General features: G+C 41.4%; 1 protein-coding gene across 2 annotated transcripts; it reads right to left on the minus strand.

Moving 5' to 3' along the window:
- Window positions 1-12,546: 12,546 nt before the first annotated feature.
- Window positions 12,547-17,593, minus strand: GALR3 (galanin receptor 3). 2 transcript variants are annotated; one of them, XM_058189617.1, is made up of 3 exons: window positions 16,949-17,593; window positions 16,743-16,864; window positions 12,547-14,295 (listed from the first exon to the last, which is right to left on the minus strand). In XM_058189617.1, exons 1-3 carry the CDS (start codon window positions 17,183-17,185, stop codon window positions 13,725-13,727), a joined length of 930 nt encoding a protein of 309 aa, XP_058045600.1. In that variant the 5' UTR covers window positions 17,186-17,593; the 3' UTR covers window positions 12,547-13,724. The 2 variants fall into 2 exon arrangements, with proteins under 2 accessions (XP_058045600.1, XP_058045599.1); XM_058189616.1 differs by having other exon boundaries at window positions 16,743-17,593.
- Window positions 17,594-20,768: the final 3,175 nt, after the last annotated feature.

Genomic DNA, 20,768 nt, shown 5'->3' on the forward strand with positions numbered 1-20,768 from the left:
TTAAGGCTTTATAAAGGCCACACCTGGAATACTGCATCCAGTTTTGGTCACCACATCACAAAGAAGTTGTTGAGACTTTGGAAAAAGTGCAAAGAACAGCAACTGAGATGATTAATAATAATAATAATAATAATAATAATAATTTAATTTGTATACCGCCCTTCTCCCGGAGGACTCAGGGCGGTGAACAGGCAGATAAAATAAAGACAATACATTCAATAAAAACAATATTTTAAAAAACTTATTCCAATAGCCTAAATTTAAAATACAATACAAAATATAAAATAAACCCCAATAAAATCCATATTTAAAACCCTATTAAGCCAGTCCTGCTCGAAAGAATAGATATGTTTTAAGCTCGCGGCGAAAAGTCCGGAGGTCTGGAAGTTGTCGAAGTCCTGGGGGAAGCTCATTCCAGAGGGTAGGTGTCCCCACAGAGAAGGCTCTCCCCCTGGGGGTCGCCAGCCTGCACTGTCTGGCTGACGGCACCCTGAGGAGGCCCTCTCTATGAGAGCGTACCGGTCGGTGGGAGGCATGTGGTAACAGAAGGCGGTCCCGAAGATATCCCGGTCCTAGATTAAAGACCTGGAGACTAAAACGTATGAAGAACGGTTGCAGGATTTGGGTTTGGCTGGTCTAGAGAAAAGAAGGACTAGAAGGTCCACATGCGGCCCTCCCAAGCTCCATTTTTTCTGGCAGAGGGTTTCAGGAAGCCATTGCAACCAAAAATGGAGCTCGGGACCAATTTTAGCTGGCAGAGCACTTGGACCACCACAGGCACCCCCCCCACACACACAAGTGACATCAAGCTGGGCACGCCCCCCTGCTTCCACCCTCGGCCAAACACAACCCTGATGCAGCCCTCAATGAAATCAAGTTTGACACCCCTGCTCTAGCACAGGGGTCTCCAACCTTGGTCCCTTTAAGACTTGTGGACTTCAACTCCCAGAGCCCCTCAGCCAGCTTTGCTCTGGGAGTTGAAGTCCACAAGTCTTAAAGGGACCAAGGTTGGAGACCCCTGTGATAGCACATCTGAATGGCACCAGATCAGGGGAAACTTTCATAGGTTAAAGCATATTTGTCATTGACTGTGAATCTGAAAACTGATAGAAAAGAATTGTTATGGCTATGCATTCAACTGTTTGGACTCACACAGAACAATCCTGAATCTTAGTAGCGATTAATATAAACAGGGCTTTCCCACTATCTGAACACCCAATGTGTAAAGTCTGCAGTGGGTCATCCTAACCCCAACCATGCTGTATTATAGCAAGTTATCATAGCAGGAAAATAAGCATTTATGTGATGAAATGCAAGGAAACTTGTATTTCAGAAACTGTAAATGACTGTCATAAGCTGGTAAAAAGCTAAGCCCCAAAAGGCAGGACATTAGCCAGGACTTCTCTAATAAGTAATCTATGAGTGATTTGATTTTTTGCTTAGCATATTATGCAAGCTTGATCCTTATATTTTGTCAACAATAAATTGTGGTATGGACTGTTCCTTTGGGAATTTCTCCACTTCATGCTAGTCAAGCAGATATTAATTTGGGGTACCAATAATGTTTGTTTATTTTAACTGAGTAGCTTGTTGAAAACAGCACAATAAATCATAAGGAAGTTATGGTAAAACAAAAAGGCAATTTCAGAATAAAAATAATAGTCACCTCCTAACAAGATAGAAAATTAAGCTGAGTGCCCAGGACAGGAATTGGTTGTGAGCACACAATCTTTATTCCATTTTGGGGTTCTGTCCAAATTTTCTTCAGTATCTAATCTACATGGAAAAATATTCTTACAATTGCTGCTGGAATTAAGAAATATATGCCAATTTATAATTGAGACTTGTAAGATGAGAAAAGAGAACATGTCTTCTATTCCTTTAATAGGTGCATAGACATGCATACCAGCCTATTACCTGTGTAATGTGCAACTATTAGTGTCACTTATATCAAGAGAAGGAGAAGCAGTATCAGTAGTCCTTGACTTACAACAACAGTTCATTTAGTGACTGTTCAATGTTGCAACAGCACTGAAAAAAGTGACTTTTATGACCATTTTTCACACATAAGACCATTGGAGCATCCCCGTGGTCATTCAGATTTACATTCAGATGCTCGACAACTGGTTCATATTTATGACAGTAGCAGTACCTGGGGTCATGTGATCCCCTTTTGCAACTTTCTGACAACCAAAGTCTAATGGGGTAGCCAGATTTGCTTAACAATCGTGTTACTAATTTAACTATTTCAGCGATTCACTTAACAAATGGGACAAGAAAAGTTGTAAAATGGGGCAAAATTCACTTAACAAATTTCTTAGCAATATAAATGTTGGGCTCAATTGTTATTATAAATCGAGGACTACCTGTATTTTATATAAATAGGACTGATTCCCTCATTTTGTTTTCCAAGTATGGTTCGTTATGTTACCAAAGAAATATCACATGAATGTTTTTTGAAACAAAAAAATGTTTCTTCATTGCTCAGCTAGGGAAATATAATATTCTGCCTTTTAAATATTCCTCAAAGTATTTCATTCTTCTAGGAGAGGGGTGGCTTCCCACAATCTAAAAAGCTTCACCATGATGACAAGTAGATATTTTGCCATTTTGAATAATATTTCCCCAAGGATCTCATTTGAACAAGTCACTGTCAATAGGAATGCAGCAGGGCATCCATTCAGCCTGGCAACTGTGCGGTTTTGGATTGTCCATTTTGCTTCAGCTCAGCCAAAGTGGCATTCTATGATAATTAAAAAGCTGTGTGTGTGTATGTGTGTGTGTTTACAGGCAATTACATGAATCAAAATATAGATATGCATCTGATAGCTTTGTTTCAGGTTTCCTTTGTATCATCAAATAGAATTTTTAATGAGTGTACACAAAGAAAATAGTTTCCATTCATTAGAGCTTAAAAAAGGTTAGGTAATAGCCGACATGCAGGTTTCTTTGACAAATGTATCTCACAAAGGCAATTTTGCATGGATTGTTCCTTATGAACTGACCATTACACAGCATCTTGAGGACGGGTTTTGGAACCCCGAGAGATGGCATGCCAAGAATAGGAGACTTAGGGAATTTTTAATTAACTATTTTAACCGATTTTTTAAGGGGAGTTTTAATGGGAATTTTACGGGGAGGGTGGAAACCGACGGGCTTGGGTTGGGGGGGGAGGGAGGGCGGGTGTTGGGGGAAACCCGTCGGGGAGGGTGTGTCCAGTCCTAGCGCGCGCTCACGACACTATTTCAGTTGGTCCGAAGACAGGGGGGGAGGGGTTTGTACAGAGCAGAGAGTGTTATTCCATCTGTACGGTAAGTGGGAGGGGCAGATATGGCGGAGGCAGGGGGCCGTATCGTCCTTTGGGAGCACATGTTCGATGTTTAAAAGCGATCACGTGCTCCGACCCCCCAGTCCTCACTCGTTCCCCGGATGGTCAAGACCCTCAGAGCTTGGGTCTTCGGCTGATGCTCTGCAATGCCCGGTCCGTGGTCAACAAGGCTCCCCTGATTTGTGACCTTATTCAGCGGGAGTCCACGGACTTTATGGGCATTACGGAGACCTGGTTGGGCACAGAAGGGGGTGTACCCCTGGTTGAACTGTGCCCTCCGGGTTTTCGTGCATTCCATCAGCCGAAGGCCCAAGGTAGGGGTGGGGGGGTGGCGATTGTGATCAAAGAAAGTCTGGAGCCGAGGGAGTCCACTGTTCCTCAGATAGCTGGCTGTGAATCCCTCCTTGTGAAGTGGGGCCATCGGAATCAGATGGGGCTGTTGATCACGTACCTGGCTCCTTGCTGCGTGACTACAGCCCTATCTGAGCTACTAGAGGTGCTTGCTGGCGTGGCGGTTGAGATTCCCAGACTTCTAGTCTTGGGGGATTTCAACTTGCCATCGGCCGGCTTGTCATCAATGGTGGTTCAGGAGTTTCAGGCCTCCATGACGGCCTTGGACCTGATTCAAGTAACTGATGGCCCTACACACATTGGGGGAGGCGCGCTAGACTTGATTTTTATCTCTGGTCAGTGGGTTAATGATCTGGATTTAGGAGATGTAGTGAAAGAACTACATGGTCATGGTCAGATCATTTCCTTCTTCGCCTAGACTTTCGGACCGCCGCTCACCACCGCAGGGAGACGCAGCCAACACGTTGGTTCCGTCCCAGGCGCTTGATGGACCCGGAGAGGTTCCTGACAGAGCTTGGGCCATTCCCTGAGGATCTTACGGCTGCGGCTTGGGAACGGGCCACGGCTGGGGCTTTGGACCGTGTCGTGCCTTTGCGGCCTCTGACCCGGCGTAGATCTCAATTGGCTCCCTGGTTCTCCGAGGAGCTAAGAGAGATGAAACGCCAGAGAAGACGCCTAGAGAGTACCTGGAGGTCCAGCCGTTCCGAGGCTGATCGGACACTAGTGAGGTCTTTTACTAAGACCTACCTAGTGGCAATGAGGGAGGCGAAACGTTCCTACATTTCCACCCTCATTGCATCGGCAGATAACCACCCGGCCGCCCTGTTTCGGGTGACCCGTTCCCTCCTTCATCAGGAGGGACGGGATGACCCCCTACAGGGATGGGCTGAGGAGTTTAATGGTTATCTATACGATAAAATTGTTCAGCTTCGGGATAGCTTGGACCAAGATTGCGATGATCCAACCGAGATGGTGGAGACACGTCTTGTTGAGGTTATTTGGGATGAGTTTGATTCTGTGGCTCTCGAGGACGTGGACAGGTTGCTGGGGAGGTTGCATGCAACTACATGTTTACTGGACCCGTGTCCTTCCTGGCTAGTGCTGGCTGCTCAGGAAGTGACACGAGGCTGGCTTCAGGGGATTATAAATGCTTCTTTGGTTGAAGGGGTTTTCCCCGCCGCCTTGAAAGAGGCGGTGGTGAGACCTCTCTTGAAGAAGCCTTCCCTGGACCCAGCTATTTTGGGAAACTACCGTCCAGTCTCCAACCTTCGCTTTGTGGTGAAGGTTGTAGAGAGTGTGGTTGCGTGGCAGCTCCCCCGGCACCTGGAGGAAGCTGTCTATCTAGACCCGTTCCAGTCCGGCTTCCGACCCGGTTACAGCACGGAGACGGCTTTGGTCGCGTTGGTGGATGACCTCTGGAGGGCCAGGGACAGGGGTTGTTCCTCTGCCTTGGTCCTATTAGATCTCTCAGCGGCTTTTGATACCATCGACCATGGTATCCTGCTGCGCCGGTTGGAGGGATTGGGAGTGGGAGGCACCGTTTATCAGTGGTTCTCCTCCTATCTCTCCGACCGGTCGCAGACGGTGTTGACAGGGGGGCAGAGGTCGTCCGCGAGGCGCCTCACTTGTGGGGTACCTCAGGGGTCGATTCTCTCGCCTACCCTGTTCAACATCTATATGAAGCTGCTAGGTGAGGTCATCAGTGGTTTCGGGGTGAGTTATCATCTGTACGCTGATGATACTCAGCTGTACTTTTCCACCCCGGACCACCCCAACGAAGCGGTCGAAGTGCTGTCCCGGTGCCTGGAAGCTGTACGGGTCTGGATGGGGAGAAACAGACTCAAGCTCAATCCCTCCAAGACGGAGTGGCTGTGGATGCCGGCACCCCGGTATAGTCAGCTGCATCCGCAGCTGACTGTTGGGGGCGAGTTAGTGGCCCCAAAGGAGGTGGTTCGCAACTTGGGCGTCCTCCTGGATGGACGGCTGTCCTTTGATGAACATCTGGCGGCCGTCTCCAGGAGGGCCTTTAACCAAGTCCGCTTGGTCCGCCAGTTGCGTCCCTTCCTTGACCGAGATGCCTTATGCACAGTCACTCATGCTCTGGTTACGTCTCAGTTGGATTACTGCAATGCTCTCTACATGGGGCTGCCCTTGAGGTGCACCCGGAGGCTGCAGTTAGTCCAGAATGCGGCTGCGCGAGTAGTAATGGGAGCCGCTTGTGGCTCCCACGTAACACCACTGCTCCGTAGTCTGCACTGGCTTCCTGTGGTCTTTTGGGTGCGCTTCAAGATTTTGGTTACCACCTTTAAAGCGCTCCATGGCTTAGGACCCGGGTACTTACGAGACCGCCTGCTGTTACCCTATGCCTCCCACCGACCTGTACGCTCTCATAGAGAGGGTCTCCTCAGGGTGCCGTCTGCCAAACAGTGTCGGCTGGCGGCCCCCAGGGGTAGGGCCTTCTCTGTGGGAGCATCGATGCTCTGGAATGAACTCCCCCCTGGCCTACGTCAAATGCCTGATCTTCGGACCTTCCGTTGTGAGCTAAAAACATACTTATTTACTCAAGCGGGACTGGCATAATAGTTTGATTTTAAATTAGGGTTTTATTAATATTCTTAAATATTTTAAATTTAAATTTTAATTATTAGCCGTTTTTGTAATTTTGCTATGTTTTAATTTGTTTTAATTGTACATATCTTGTATTTTATTTCTGGCTGTACACCGCCCTGAGTCCTTCAGGAGAAGGGCGGTATAAAAATTTAATAAATAATAATAATAATAATAATAATTTCTTTATTTTATTTACAATAGCTACTGAACATACATTGCAGTACCTTCTAGGTCTACTTTTCTTAGAAGAATCCTTATTTCCGGCTTCTGTTTTTTCTTGATTCTTTCTTTGGCTTTTTCTTCTTTTCTCAGATAAGGATCATATTTCACTGCATTGCCCATAACATAATACATAACATCAGAGTTGGAAGGGACCTTGGAGGCCTTCTAGTCCAACCCCCTGCCCAGGCAGGAAACCCTACACCATCTCAGTCAGATGGTTATCCAACATTTTCTTTAAAATTTCCAGTGTTGGAGCATTCGCAACTTCTGCAGGCAAGTCGTTCCACTGATTAATTGTTCTAACTGTCAGGAAATTTCTCCTTAGTTCTAAGTTGCTTCTTTCCTTGATCAGTTTCCACCCATTGCTTCTTGTTCTACCCTCAGGTGCTCTGGAGAACAGCCCAACTCCCACTTCTCTGTGGCAGCCCCTGAGATATTGGAACACTGCTATCATGTCTCCCCTAGTCCTTCTTTTTGTTAAACTAGACATACCCAGTTCCTGCAACCGTTCTTCATATGTTTTATCCTCCAGTCCCCTAATCATCTTTGTTGCTCTCCTCTGCACTCTTTCTAGAGTCTCAACATCTTTTTTACATCGTGGCGACCAAAACTGGATGCAATATTCCAAGTGTGGCCTTACCAAGGCATTATAAAGTGGTACTAGCACTTCACGTGATCTTGATTCTATCCTCTGTTTATGCAGCCCAGAACTGTGTTGGCTTTTTAACAGCTGCTGCACACTGCTGGCTCATATCTAGATGGTTATCCACTAGGACTCCAAGATCCCTCTCACAGGTACTACTATTGAGCAAGGTACCACATATACGGTACTGGTGCATTTTGTTTTTTGGCCTAAATGTAGAACCTTACTTTTTCACTGTTGAATTTCATTTTGTTAGATAGCGCCCAATGTTCAAGTCTGTCAAGATCTTTCTGTAACTTGAGCCTATCTTCTGGAGTGTTGGCTATTCCTGCCAGCTTGGTGTCATCTGCAAATTTGATGAGTTCCCCATCTATCCCTCGTCCAAGTCATTGATGAAGATGTTGAAGAGTACTGGGCCTAAAACAGAGCCTTGGGGTACTCCACTGCATACTTCCTCCATGTGGATGTAGTTCCGTTGAGGACTACACGTTGAGTGCGGTTGGTCAGCCAGTTACGAATCCATCTGGTGGTGGTGCTGTCTAACCCACATTTTTCTACTTTATCTAGTAGTAGGTTATGGTCTACTTTATCAAATGCTTTACTGAAGTCCAAGTAAATTATATCAACAGCATTCCTCTGGTCTACTAATTTTGTCATTTTGTCAAAGAATGCGATAAGATTAGTCTGGCATGATCTGTTTTGACAAACCCATGTTGGCTTTTGGTTATTACTTTGTTTGCTTCTAGGTGTTCGGTGATTCGTTGCTTGATTATCTTTTCCAGAATCTTCCCGGTATTGAGGTCAGACTGATAGGTCTGTAGTTTCCTGGATCTGTTTTTTCCTTTTTGAAGATGGGAACTACATCAGCTCTTTTCCAGTCCTCTGGCAGCTCCCTGTGCTCCAGGATCTTTGAAAGATATAGTTCAGTGGTTCTGAGATCACGTCTGCCAGTTCCTTCAGAACCTTGGGGTGTAATCCATCCGGTCCTGGTGATTTGAACTCGTCTAGGGTAGACAGGTGTTCACTTACCATTTTCTTCCCTATTTTAACTTGTGTTTCTAATCTGTTTTTGTAGTGCTGTTTTGATAGGTTGGATTGTTTTTCCTTTTGTGTAAAGACAGATGCAAAATATGAGTTAAGTAGATCTGCTTTCTCCCTGTTGCTTGTCATCTTCTTGCCACTTTCTCCCAGCAATGGGCCAATTGTTTCCTTGACTTTTTTCTTGTTTTTAACATGTTGGAAGAAGCTTTTTTTATTATTTTTTACTTTTGTCGCTAGCCTTTGTTCATTGTGAGCCTTAGCTTTCCTCACTTCATCTTTACAGGCTCGGGCTATTTGCTGATATTCTGCCTTAGTTATTTGCCCTCTTTCCACTTTTTATATTTGTCCTTTTTGTCTTTCAATTTGTCAGATAGTTCTTTATGCATCCATGCTGGTTTCTTTTGTGATCTACTATTTTTCTTCTTCATTGGTATTGTGTTAGACTGTGCTTTTATAATCTCACTTTTCAAAATTTCCCAAGCTTCTTGAGTTGTTTTCCCCCTGAGGATTCTCATCCATTGAATCCTTCTCAAGATCTCTCTAAGTTTATTGAAATTAGCTCTCTTAAAGTCCAAGACTCTAGTTTGACTTTGTTCTACTACTTGTATTTGCTTAATGTTGAATTCCAATATTGCGTGGTCACTTGCCCCAAGGTTCCTGTAGCTTCAACACCTTCTATCATTTCATCTCTGTTAGTGAGAATTAAGTCCAATATAGCTGATCCCTTGTCGCCTTCTCTATTTTTGGGAAACAAAGTTGTCTGCTAGGTTTGTTAGGAACCTGTTGGATCTTCCACTTGGTGCAGAGTTTGTTTCCCAGTTGATGTCAGGGTAGTTAAAATCCCCATTACTACTGTGATGTGCTTCCTACATACCTTAGTTAGCTGACTAGCAAAAGTTCATCTACTTCCTCTGTTTGGTTGGGTGGCCTATAGTATAGACCTATGGCAATATCGTTTTCACCCTTTTATATTGACCCAAATACATTCAAGATGATTTTCATCATTGTTGTGCTCTATTTCTGTAGAGATGTAGTTATTTCTTATATATAGTGCAACTCCACCTCCTCTTTTATTTGGTCTATTTCTTTTAAATAATTTATATCCTCTAGCTGTATGTTCCATTTGTCAGTTTCATCCCACCAAGTTTCCGTAATGGCAACAATATCATATCTACCCTCATTTACTTGGATTTCTAATTCACCCTGTTTATTCCTCATACTCTGTGCATTGGTGTATAGACATTTGAGTCCATTTGGATTGATCTTGTGTTTACTGTCTACATAACCTGTGTTGACTGCCCCTACTTTCATGCCACCTGTTGGTTTAGTGCACATGGTATGGCACTCACTGTTAAATGCTTGGTTTTGCTTGATAGCATGGTTGATAGTCTTACCCATACAGACATCTATGTTACATGCACTGATAACCCAGCCTGAGTCTGTTCAGAGAATCATACTTGAATCCAATTTTAATATCCCTGTTGTCAAAACAAGCACAATACTTGAATCCTTTTCTCTTTCCCCTTCGTTGACAGATAAATGGTATAGTAAACTGTAGATACCCATAAACTGGTGAAGAGATAAAATAGATTGATGCCTCAATTTTATGAGCATGGCAGATGTCTCACAGCAGAAGTCACCTGATAACATTTTGGAGCTAAATACCTCACTTTTCTTTTATGTACATCGAGACCGTATGCACCAAGACAGATTTCTTGTGTCCAATCACATTTGGCCAATAAAGAATTCTATTCTATTCTATTCTATTCTTTACTTCATCAGTCTCTTATTATTTGTTTATTTATATTCTGCCTTTATTATTTTCATAAAGAACTCAAGGGTAAATGTACTATTTTCCCCACAACAACAACCCTTTGAGAGGGGTTGGGCTGAGAGAAAGTGATTGGCCCAAACTTGGCTTTCATGCCTAAGGAGGGACTAGAACTCACAGCCTCCTGGTTTTTAGCCTGGTGCTAAAACACCATACATTTGGACCCAAGTCCACAATGCCCTGTAAGTTCCTGTGGTAGGACTTATTTCCATGCGAATATGACTAGGAGTGCTGTATGGCTTTATTGCCAATCGTATATTAAAATATTTGCTGTAATTTTAGGATGGGCTAGAAGAAAGTGTTCATTATAGAAAGAAAAGTAAGCAACGTATGTGGCACATCCATACGCAATGCTTGTGACACACCCAGACTGGTTCCACACCTGTGCAAACCCACAACACATTTGCTACTTAGAACTAAGCTGGTTTACTTTATGCTCAGTTGCAGTTGAACAGAAAACAAAATGACATTTAGCAGGGTCTTTTTAAAAAGTATAATTACAATTCTTACAGTTTCTTCTAGGGAACAGCTTTAGCTTAAATGCTTTATGCGATGCAACATTGAGGGAGGTGACAACCTGTTTCCAGGACAGAAGTACTGTAGAAGATTTCCCCCCCCCCCGATCAATACCTTTCCCACACAGAGAAATTGGTCTGGATCAATACATGTAATGAGGAATGCATCCAAATGTTGAATAGTTTTATGGAGGTTTCAGTAATAATCTGATAAAGACTATCTTGATTTTCATTGTAAACTTTTCACATATATTACTTTGCCATAATCTGTATCTATGAAAGAAAAGTATCACTAGTTTCATAACTGATTCTTACAGTAGGATAGACTTGGGGAAGGAATAGGCAAGAGACCTAAATAGGCAAGGGAAATAAAAGAGGAGGAGGAGGAGGAGGAGGAGGAGGAGGAGGAGGAAGAAGAAGAAGAAGAAGAAGAAGAAGAAGAAGAAGAAGAAGAAGAAGAAGAAGAAGAAGAAGAAGAAGAAGAAGAAGAAGAAGAAGAAGAAGAAGAAGAAACATAGATTGCAGACAAACAAATGAACCTTTCTTCACTAGTATCACCCAGCTCTTGGAGTGTCAGAATAATAGCTCGATGGGAAAATAATATGCTGTCCCCATTTATGTTCTGTGCTCAGTGGCTAACAACAGATATTATCTTCATGGAAGAAGACATTTTGAGAGTGGCTAGTGAATGGCTATGACTTGTCTTCTTCACATGCAGGCACCTCCCTAGGAATCCACTGATGACTGATCTCTCTCTCTCACACACACACACACATACACACATACACACACACACACACACACACACACCCCTGAAATAAAGGAATGGAATAAAGAAATAACTGATGTGCCAATTGGGCTTGTAAAGATCTATGTGGGGGGGGGGAGAGTGATATTTTATATTTCCAACAAACTGAAGGTGATTTGAAAGAAACTCATCTTGATTTGAAAGAAACTCATCTTCCTCTGGTAAATAAGTGCTGCTTTGATAAATAAGTTGTGCATTGATTAAAAACCAGCAAAGCCTATTCGAATGGTTGCAAACATTTAAAAAATGAATATATAAGCAAAAGTTCTTTTGTGCCACTTTCCACTGCCTTAAAAACTCTTGTGAGGCTTTGATGAACATGGCCCTAGAAAACTCATCCTGGATGAAAAGTTGTCTGGCAGAAAAATCAACCTCATAATAGCTTCTGTCCCGTGATTCTGCAATTTATGGAAAAGTGGAAAGATAATAATGGATTGTAATTGAAGCAAACTTGTCATATATTCTCATAGCTTTACAATTCTTTGGAGAAACAGATGCTGAAGGGAAACTGAAATAATAAGCTATTTATATGAGCTGTCAGCTTTCTTTGCTATTGGATTTAAGGTGCAAGATTGATACAAAGCCTTGAAACTGGGAGGCAGAGAGGATTAATTAACTAAATACTCCTGGGACAGCTCTAATTCTCAGAATCCAGCAACAGAAACAGAGGTGCTGTGCTGCATATTTATGAATGTGAAATAATTAAAGTTAAAGCTCGATCAGGCCTTTGGGGGAGTTAGTCTCACTGATATTAATGGGGAAAATACAGTTTATCATTACTTATTCAAAAATGTATTCTGCTAATTCCTTTTGTTTGTTAACAAAAGAGCACAGAGCCTATTATGCTGATGATTCTCACTGGTATTCATGCTAATTCAGAAGTCAGTCCCATTAAATCAGTAGAATTGACATTCGAAATAAGTGTGTAAACAATAACAGTTTTAAACTTAAGGACATTGGGAGAAATATGTGTTCACTGATATCAGTAATGTAGCACTTTGTTTCTAGGTTACTGCCGAATTTAAATTAACTTAACTGCTCAAGGCAGAGAAAATTGCAATAAACGGGCAAATAAAAAAGGGTTCTCTAATCTCTAAAACTCCTGCTCAACCCCAAAATAAATAGACAATAACTTGGATTCACTTGTCATATTTTTATTTCTCAATCTAACTATGGGGATTGATTTCATTTAATAGGCTCAGCTAATACCAAACAATCATATTATAGTTGAATATGGATGTGTGAATTCCATTACAAATTATATTTCTTCAGCTTTGAGGTGGTAAGCGGGGACTTTTGGGAGTGCAAAAGGTTCTGTAGCTACAAGTCCCAAATACAGAGGGACTTCCATTCCAAAAATGTTTCCGCATTTGTAATCTTAAAATTAAACCATACACTTCTTCAAGGAATATAATTAAATTCAGCTCCAAAATGATTCTATTATTCAGCATTTCCTCTTACACACCAGTTTACTAATTGTAAATAACAAAGACAATGTTTGGAGGGGGAGCTGTGTTGACACTGGAAGCAACAAGAAGAAAAGGAGGAGAGACTGAGAGGAAAATTTTTCCTCAGGACTTCCAGAATCCTAAAAACTCTTGAATCAGAGCCATCTCTGAACTTCAGCTCACATTGCCGTGACATCAGTCAATACAGCTCTATTGGCTTATCCTTGTGACAATCAAAACCACAAGTGCCTATGGAGATTCTCAGTCAGCCAGGTCCTGGTGGTCTCAAAGGTGCTTTTTCAAGAGGCAATAGGACTTTCTGGTTTTTCTTTGAATATATTTCGCTTCTCATCCAAGAAGCTTCTTCAGTTCTTCTTTCTCCTCTCTCAGAACAATGCTTAAGTGCTTTAAAATAATGTAAAATATTCTTCTTCTTTTTTTAAAAAAAGCAAAAACAAATTCAAAATCAAACGACAAAGAAATCCAAATATAACATGTCTTAATTACAAAATAAAAGGAAGGGGAGAAAGAGTCCATGCACTTACATTTATCAATCTGGATCCAGAGGCTAAAAATATGGTAGTCATGTTAAGAAGGGATAATTGATACCATCTGCCACTAATATTTAAAAATTACTAGTGTCCATGTTGCAGTCAATGAGGTGACTGTTGATAGTTCCAGAATTTTCTTGGTCCTTTTGTAATTTCTGTTCAAATATGATAATGTCTTGTAAATGCTAGAGCCATTTCTCAGGAAGAATGTCTTCCCATGTTCTTACCAACAGATCCATGCAACAGCTCATATTTTCCTCATTAAGCCATGCTACTTTTATGTTTTCTCCAAAGAAATCTGCAGTCTGGTTGATGAAACCATCAGCAGCACTGGCCACATGGATTTATTGTCAGTTCACTTCATCTTGTTCTTGTCTTAGACAAGAACACAAGTGAAGACTTGCCTGAACTTCTTGCGGAAGTGCTTGGAAATGAGAGCATAAACAATTGGGTTGAGGCAGGAATTGGCATATGAGCAGCAATGAGAAGCTAGGCGTAAGGCAAAGGTAGTTTGGTTAAAGTGGAAATAGCCAAACCAGAAATACAAGATTACCAGATGGTGGGGCAACCAACATAAGCCGAAGAGGACAGTCACTGCAATAATCATCTTGGTGACCCTCCGTTTGGCTTTGCGGGACTCTGAGATTCCTTCCAAAGGGTCTACAGCAGTCCACAAGAATTTGATGGTTCTGGCATAAGCCAGGCTAACCACAGAGATTGGGAGGATGTAACTAAACACAAAAGTGAGGATGTCTAAGATCTTCCGGTGTTGATCCTCCCAGACAGGGGCACAGATGAATGTCTCTTGGTAATTAATAGTTTCGTAATAGCTGAGATAGGGTCCTGCAAAAAGCAGGGAGAGGGACCAAATCACGATAATAGCAAGGACTGCATTGCAAGTGGTACGGAGGTTCCGAGATTTCAGTGGGTAGCAAATAGCCAAATATCTGGAAACAAAACAGAAGTTGATAAATTCAATATATATCTATCGTTATTTTCACCTTTATTGTTTAAATGTGTTGTTCTTATTGGCCTGCTTTCTTCCAGATTCAGGCTCTGCTTGTGACAAGCCTTTTTCATGCCCTTTTCTGCATGAATTTGATACTTAAAGTGCCAGCCAAACCTACTATTTGGAAGTCTAGTGAAATTGATGTAAGTGTTCATAATTTCATAATCCCATAAATGTAATATGGATCTTTTCCCCCCCAATACAGGTAGAAAATTTTTGGAACCCAAATAGTTGAACCATGCTAGAAATTCATTTTATATTTGGATATGACATTTTCCTGAAAAAATTTATTCATAAACCCTTTGACAGGAAACATAAAGAACTGGTAAGTACTGTATATGCTACAATTATTAAGGGGAAAGGAAAGGGGAAGCATGAAAAGGGTAAAGTGATAAAAATAGAAATAATTATGTGGAGAAGGCAAGACATTTTCTTTTTAATTGACTGTGACATAGGTGAAGGTTGGGAATGAAAATGGAGATCAGGCCTAAGGCCACAACTCTGCATTCAGTTGAATGGAATGAGAAAGTTTGGGGAGGGAAGAATGGCTGGTGAGCAATCCATGAAAACTCTGTTGCCTGGAAGATTTTTGCTAGCAAGTAAAAAGCTAGCAGAATGTGGAGCAGGCTGTCTAGATCCTACCTTCCTGATGTGTCATATTTTTATTTACATAAAAATGTTTATGGTTGATTTTAAATGTATCCTTCAATCTGACTGAAAACCATCTAATCTAGTTTGAGACATTTCTATATCTCCCGGACACACCTGGCCTCAACCACATAAAGACATTTCTAAAGAGACAAATCAATCGGGATGCTTTATTTAAGGGAAGAAAGGAAGTACATGTTTTAAATAAATAAAAATAGGTCACGTGAGGGGTCCTTGGTGCTCTCTGAGCTTGTGTTGTGACTCTGACCCTCGAGCCTGTTGTCATGGAGGAGAGTGACTCAGAAAGTGAGGGAGAGGAGCAAGCAAGGTCTCCCTCGCCAGGACCCTCCTTGCTGGCACTGCCCCAAGTTCCAGCTGCAGGCCAGGAGGAGGAGCTGACAAGGCCTCCCTCTCCCGCACCCTCCTTCTCCCTGGCAGCGCCTCAAGTCCCAGCTGCTGCTGATCAATCCTGGATTGATCCGAGGCAGCAACAAAGAGATAAGCGTGCGCAGCAGAGGAAGAGGTGTGGCAGGCTCAGAGATTGCTGAGTCACTGAGCCACACCCCACAGGGTATAAAAGTGGGTGGAGCTGCCATGTGGCCCTTGTGATGGACACAAAAGCTACCAAGGGTGCACTGCAGCTTGGTTGTTGGAGGGTTAAAGGACTTTGTCAATGAGTTTTGGGCAACGGATCTTGGACACGAGATAACGGACTCAGAACTTGGCAGGCCTCTGCACGGTCACTGCCAAGTATTTCCTCAACTGAAGAAAATCAGGTCTGTAACAAATAAAAAGACTGGGAGACACACATCTTTGCGTTTGCTCTGAGAAGTGGGGACGGGGACAGAACAGCTTGGTTGTGTTCTTGTAAATATTTCATTACTGAAATTAGGTAACATCATCAGTGCTGGTAGGGAGTGGAGTTTGCTCTCATTTTATATTCTAGTGCAGGGGTATCAAAATTGCGGCCTGCAGGCCGGATGTGTCACGTGCTGGTGACGCCCACCTCTGGTTTAGCGAAGGGGAAAAAAGTCACAATATATCACGTGATGACGACATGATTCGGTGAGTTTGACACTCCTGCTCTAGTGGCTTGGAGTGGTCTTGATGATTCTTTGGTGGGCTGTTTACTGATAGCTGGTTTGTCAGTTCCTTGACTAGGTTATTGTTTGCGTCTTGATTGTTAGTCTAAAGATAACCTTGATGTTAATCTCTGCTCATTTGAATGTTGATTGCTGGTGAAAGTTTTGGTCTTTTGGTTCCCTTTTTGGCTTGTGGATTGTCTCTTGGCATGTAAATGTTGTTTATGTCTATATGCTGTTAATGGCTGCTTTGTCAGAAGATCTACCTACCATTCATTTAAATACTACACACATGTACATAGCTCAGAGAGCAGCTGGACCCCTCATTTCATCCCCGAGTTAGAAATATTATCTTCTAATAGGTCACCTGTCAGGTAATTTAAGATTTTGGATAAAGGATTAAAGACTCTTCTACTCCTCCTGCTTAGAAATAAATAGACTGATTTCACATATCATATAAGGCAATGGTTACTTCTGTTTCTTTACTTTTTTAAAAAAAAAAATTGGTCTCAGTGCCTGAAAACACACAATATACTTTGCCAGAATCACCCAAGCCACATTAGTGGAATGTCAGAGCAACGACACAAGCAATGTTTTGTTATAGGAGGAGGCAAGAAGTTTTGACTTTTGGAGGAAAGCGAGCATTTATACTTACCTGTCCACAGAAACAGCTGCCAGGGTAAAACTGCTGGCATACAAGGTAAGGTAAATGAAGAAATGCACAGCTTTGCAGGCAACGGCACCAAAGAGCCATCCATCCAGAGCATAGATGGTGGCCTGGAATGGGACACAGAAGACAATGAAGAAGAGGTCTGCCACTGCCAGGTTGAGGATGAACAGGTTTGTAGTGTTATATTTCACCTCTCCATTGTGTAGTAGCACAGCTATCACCAGGCTATTCCCAACTGTGCCTACAAGGAAGATGAGGGAAAAGACTACAGGCACAATAATGCTTATAGCTCTTGCTTCTAGGCTGTCTGAAGATATATTCCAGCTGTCTGGCATCTCTCCATCAGAGATAATAGACCTGGCAGAAATAGAAAGAGAAATAAATGATGACTTCTCCTTAAGGATGGCTTTCACTCTTGGGTTCAGCATATGCCCTTCTTACCTCCAAAAACTTCCACTTTCATTTTCTATCCCAGCATTTTTCAACCTGAGGTGGAGGATAACTTGACTCTTCTTCTCTACCATTCCATCTAAAGAACCCAACTGGCCGGACAGTTACATCTTATTTCACTTGACCAGACCTGAGGGCTGAAAGCCCATATAGGGGACATAGGATAAGGTATTCATTGCTGCTACTAACTCTTGACAGCACTTGCCATCAGTGACCTGGGGCACAATCTTACTTCTCCAATTCTCCCATTCTAAGCAACTTACCACTCAAGCCCAGTATAAGGGAAATAAGTTGGCAGTCAAGAGTTGGCAGAGCAGATTGTGGGAAGGCAAGAGGAAGAGGTGCCACATTTAAATTACATGAGTAAAAGAATGGAGGGGGTATAGTTAAAGTTAAAGTGGGCAGGACAAATAATGTGCAAGGCTTCAAGGTCAAAAATATTGTGTCCTCCCACTCTCTTCAGTGTTGCTGTATGTTGTATATTTTAGGAGGAGAACTGTGTAAGTCTATGATAGAGTCTTACAGCACCTTTTCTAAATAACACATTTTAATAAAATCAGTTAGAAAAGGTGCTAGAAGACTCCTCCTGATTCATGGGGGCTCTAAGAATGGCAAAAGTGATGCTGGACTGGCTCTGAGTGGCTGTCAGCCCTTTGAGGTAGACCAGGAAAAGAAGCAGACTCAACAAGTCTACTTGGAACTATATTTTATTAAGCTAAACTATAGTAGCAGATTCTTGAAAGTGTGGCCTGAGTTTTTCCCTCCCTGCCTTTTATACTATAGTGCTATATTTTTCAACCTTGGCAATTAGAAAATGTGTGGACTACAATTCCCAGAAGGAATTGCTGGCTAGGGAGTCACTGTTCTGATGAATCAAGGAGGAGTGAATTTCATCGTCTTACTCACGCTTTGTGTCTGTGTTAAAGCACACTTTTGTTTTTTCAACCTTTATCTTGCTTCTCCAAGGCAATCTCCTTCAGCTCTACAGTGAACCAAAGCTTGTCCATCCCTGCCAAACTTTGTCCCGTAGCACTTACAACTTAAAGAACTGAATATACTGTATGCACATCCTGCCCAAGCTAACTAGGACTTCGTCTTAACATTTGTGTTAAACTTTACATAAGCTCCTTTGGACAAGGACTATATACTTGCTCTAAATTTGTATGTACAGTATATATGCATGTTTACATTTAATATTTTCAAAGGTAAAGCTATTCACAGCAATCATAGTTTCAAATGAGCAGGGCAAAAATATTTGCAACCTGAAACAGCAATCAGAAGCAGTTCCACATTCCTGAACTATACAAAACAAATGAGAAATTGATCAGGACTAGCATATTATTTTATTTCTTTATTCAATTGACAAGTAATCCTCAACTTATAACCACAATTGAGCCCCAAATTTCTGTTGCTAAGCAAGAGAGTTAAGTGAATTTTGCTCTAGTTTATGACCTTTCTTGCCATTATTGTTAAGTAAATCTCTGCAGTTGTTAAGTAGGTAACATGGTTGTTAAGCGAATTTGGCTTCCCCATTGACTTTGCTTGTCAGAAGGTCACAAAAGTTGGCCCCGGGACATTGCAGCCATCATAAATATATGCCAGTTGCCAAGCATCTGAATTCTGAACATATGTCCATATGGATGCTGCAACAGTTGTAAGTTTGAAAAATGGTAATAAATCACTTCAGCGCTCTTGTAACTTCGAACAATCACTAAATAAATGGTTGTAAGTGGAGAACTACCTGTCTATTGCTGCTCATCTCAGCAAGCGAGTCCATGCAACAAACAGAATTAAAATGAAATAAAACAGTTACAAACATTACATTTTTTTGAGTATTTGATGACACTGTACGTTGCTTATCATGAAAACAGCTGGTGAGATCTGAGTAGGAAGTAACCATAGGCAAAATGCAAATGTGTGCCAAGAAGTTCTGATCTTAATATCAAAATCAGAGAAGCTTTTTGCTTTATCATGTCTCTGTTTGCATGCAATAATGTTCACTAACAAGATAGATAGATAGATGATAGATAGATAGATAGATGATAGATAGATAGATAGATAGATAGATAGATAGATAGATAGATAGATTATATAAATAAATATTCACACACAATAAATCCCAAATGCTTTTTAGTTTCAATTTAAGTGCATCAAATGCCCGCTTTTCTCAAAGCAAAACAATTGTACATAGAAAATGGATGCATTAAGAAAGGCACAGATAAAATTCAAGTGTGTAAAATACAAAACTAGTAATAGATGAAAAATTGAACTTTGGATTCTTCTCAATCGTGGGAATTATAGGAGCCCTGGCACATAAGTATGGATGAAAAGAAAAAAAGTTTAATTACTCATAATAATTTGATTCACATATGACTTTACATCCATACATCATACTAAACCAAAATCAATTATATGACATTATGGCTTACTATAATGAATACACTCAGTATATGATTTTAAGAAGTAATAGGTACAGTATCTGCAAGGGACAATCAATGTCTACTCACATTCTTTGGTCCTTCTGGACAAATGGATTTTTTAGGTTTTTCATAACAATTCATATTAGAACTGAGCATGTGAAATGATTGGATAAAATTACTGTCTTTCTGTAGTTTTAACTTGATTTAACTGGATTCAGCCTTTAGGCTTGTTTTTGGTGCATACAATTGAAGTTTTTGCATTTGACAGCCTTTTTTGTATCTCTGCACCCTTCTTTCCACTGTGAATAATTCTGGTTTGCACAGAACAAGCAATAGTGACAGTTTGCATCTCCTAATTATGCCGTACTTAGCTTGTTTACAGTATGTACTGTTCCAAAAATTAGTTGTAAAAAAAGAGACAACTTTGGTGCCTTAAACAAGGGACTAAATCTACTAAAGTTACTAAATCTCAATTGGAGGAAAAAAATACACCAGGTTTGATTTAATATTTTCATTTTTTAAATCTGTGTGATAATAATACATTCTAAAATAAGATTAATGGGAAAGCACATAATTTGTATGATTATTGCATGATCCAATCTGGGTTGGTCACCAGGACCAGAGGTTTTGTCTTTCAAGCTTTCAGACTCTGCTAGAAAGAAGTTCCCTGATGAGGGGCTCCAGCACAAGTCCAAAAACTCAGAAGACAACACCCCTGATCCCGGTGACCGACTCAGATGGGATCCTGCAACATTATCCTGGGACACATATATGTGCCTTCATTCATGTATGATTATTTAAAATAAACTCCACAAGACTTTTTAAATGACATTTTGGCATTTGACTAATATGTCCTTTATGCTAGCAATACACGTATAAAATTAAGGTTTGTATGACTTGGGGAAGATTGCTCAGAGCCACCTAGGAAAGAACGTAACTTAGTTAACATAGTTAAGCTTTCCTGAAGGTCAGAAAATTTTCTGAGTGACAGAGAGGTTTGTGCTTTATTCCAGAATCATAAAGCCTCTTGAAATGCACTCTTTCTACTATTCGCTTCTGGAGTGCTTTGAGATTCACACAAAAACCTGGTACTCTCTGCAGCATTATCCTTGGCAGAAAGAGGTACCAAATCTATTATGAT

This window comes from Ahaetulla prasina, chromosome 7 (assembly GCF_028640845.1).
Source record: "Ahaetulla prasina isolate Xishuangbanna chromosome 7, ASM2864084v1, whole genome shotgun sequence".
In the NCBI taxonomy this organism is placed as follows: Eukaryota; Metazoa; Chordata; class Lepidosauria; order Squamata; family Colubridae; genus Ahaetulla; species Ahaetulla prasina.

Coding starts and splice junctions, on each gene's coding strand:
- GALR3 (XM_058189616.1), bottom strand. CDS start 17,185: ATGCTGAACCCAAGAGTGAAAGCCATCCTTAAGGAGAAGTCATCATTT. Junction 14,296..16,742: donor GCAGCTGTTTCTGTGGACAG/GTAAGTATAAAT, acceptor TTTTGTTTCCAG/ATATTTGGCTATTTGCTACC.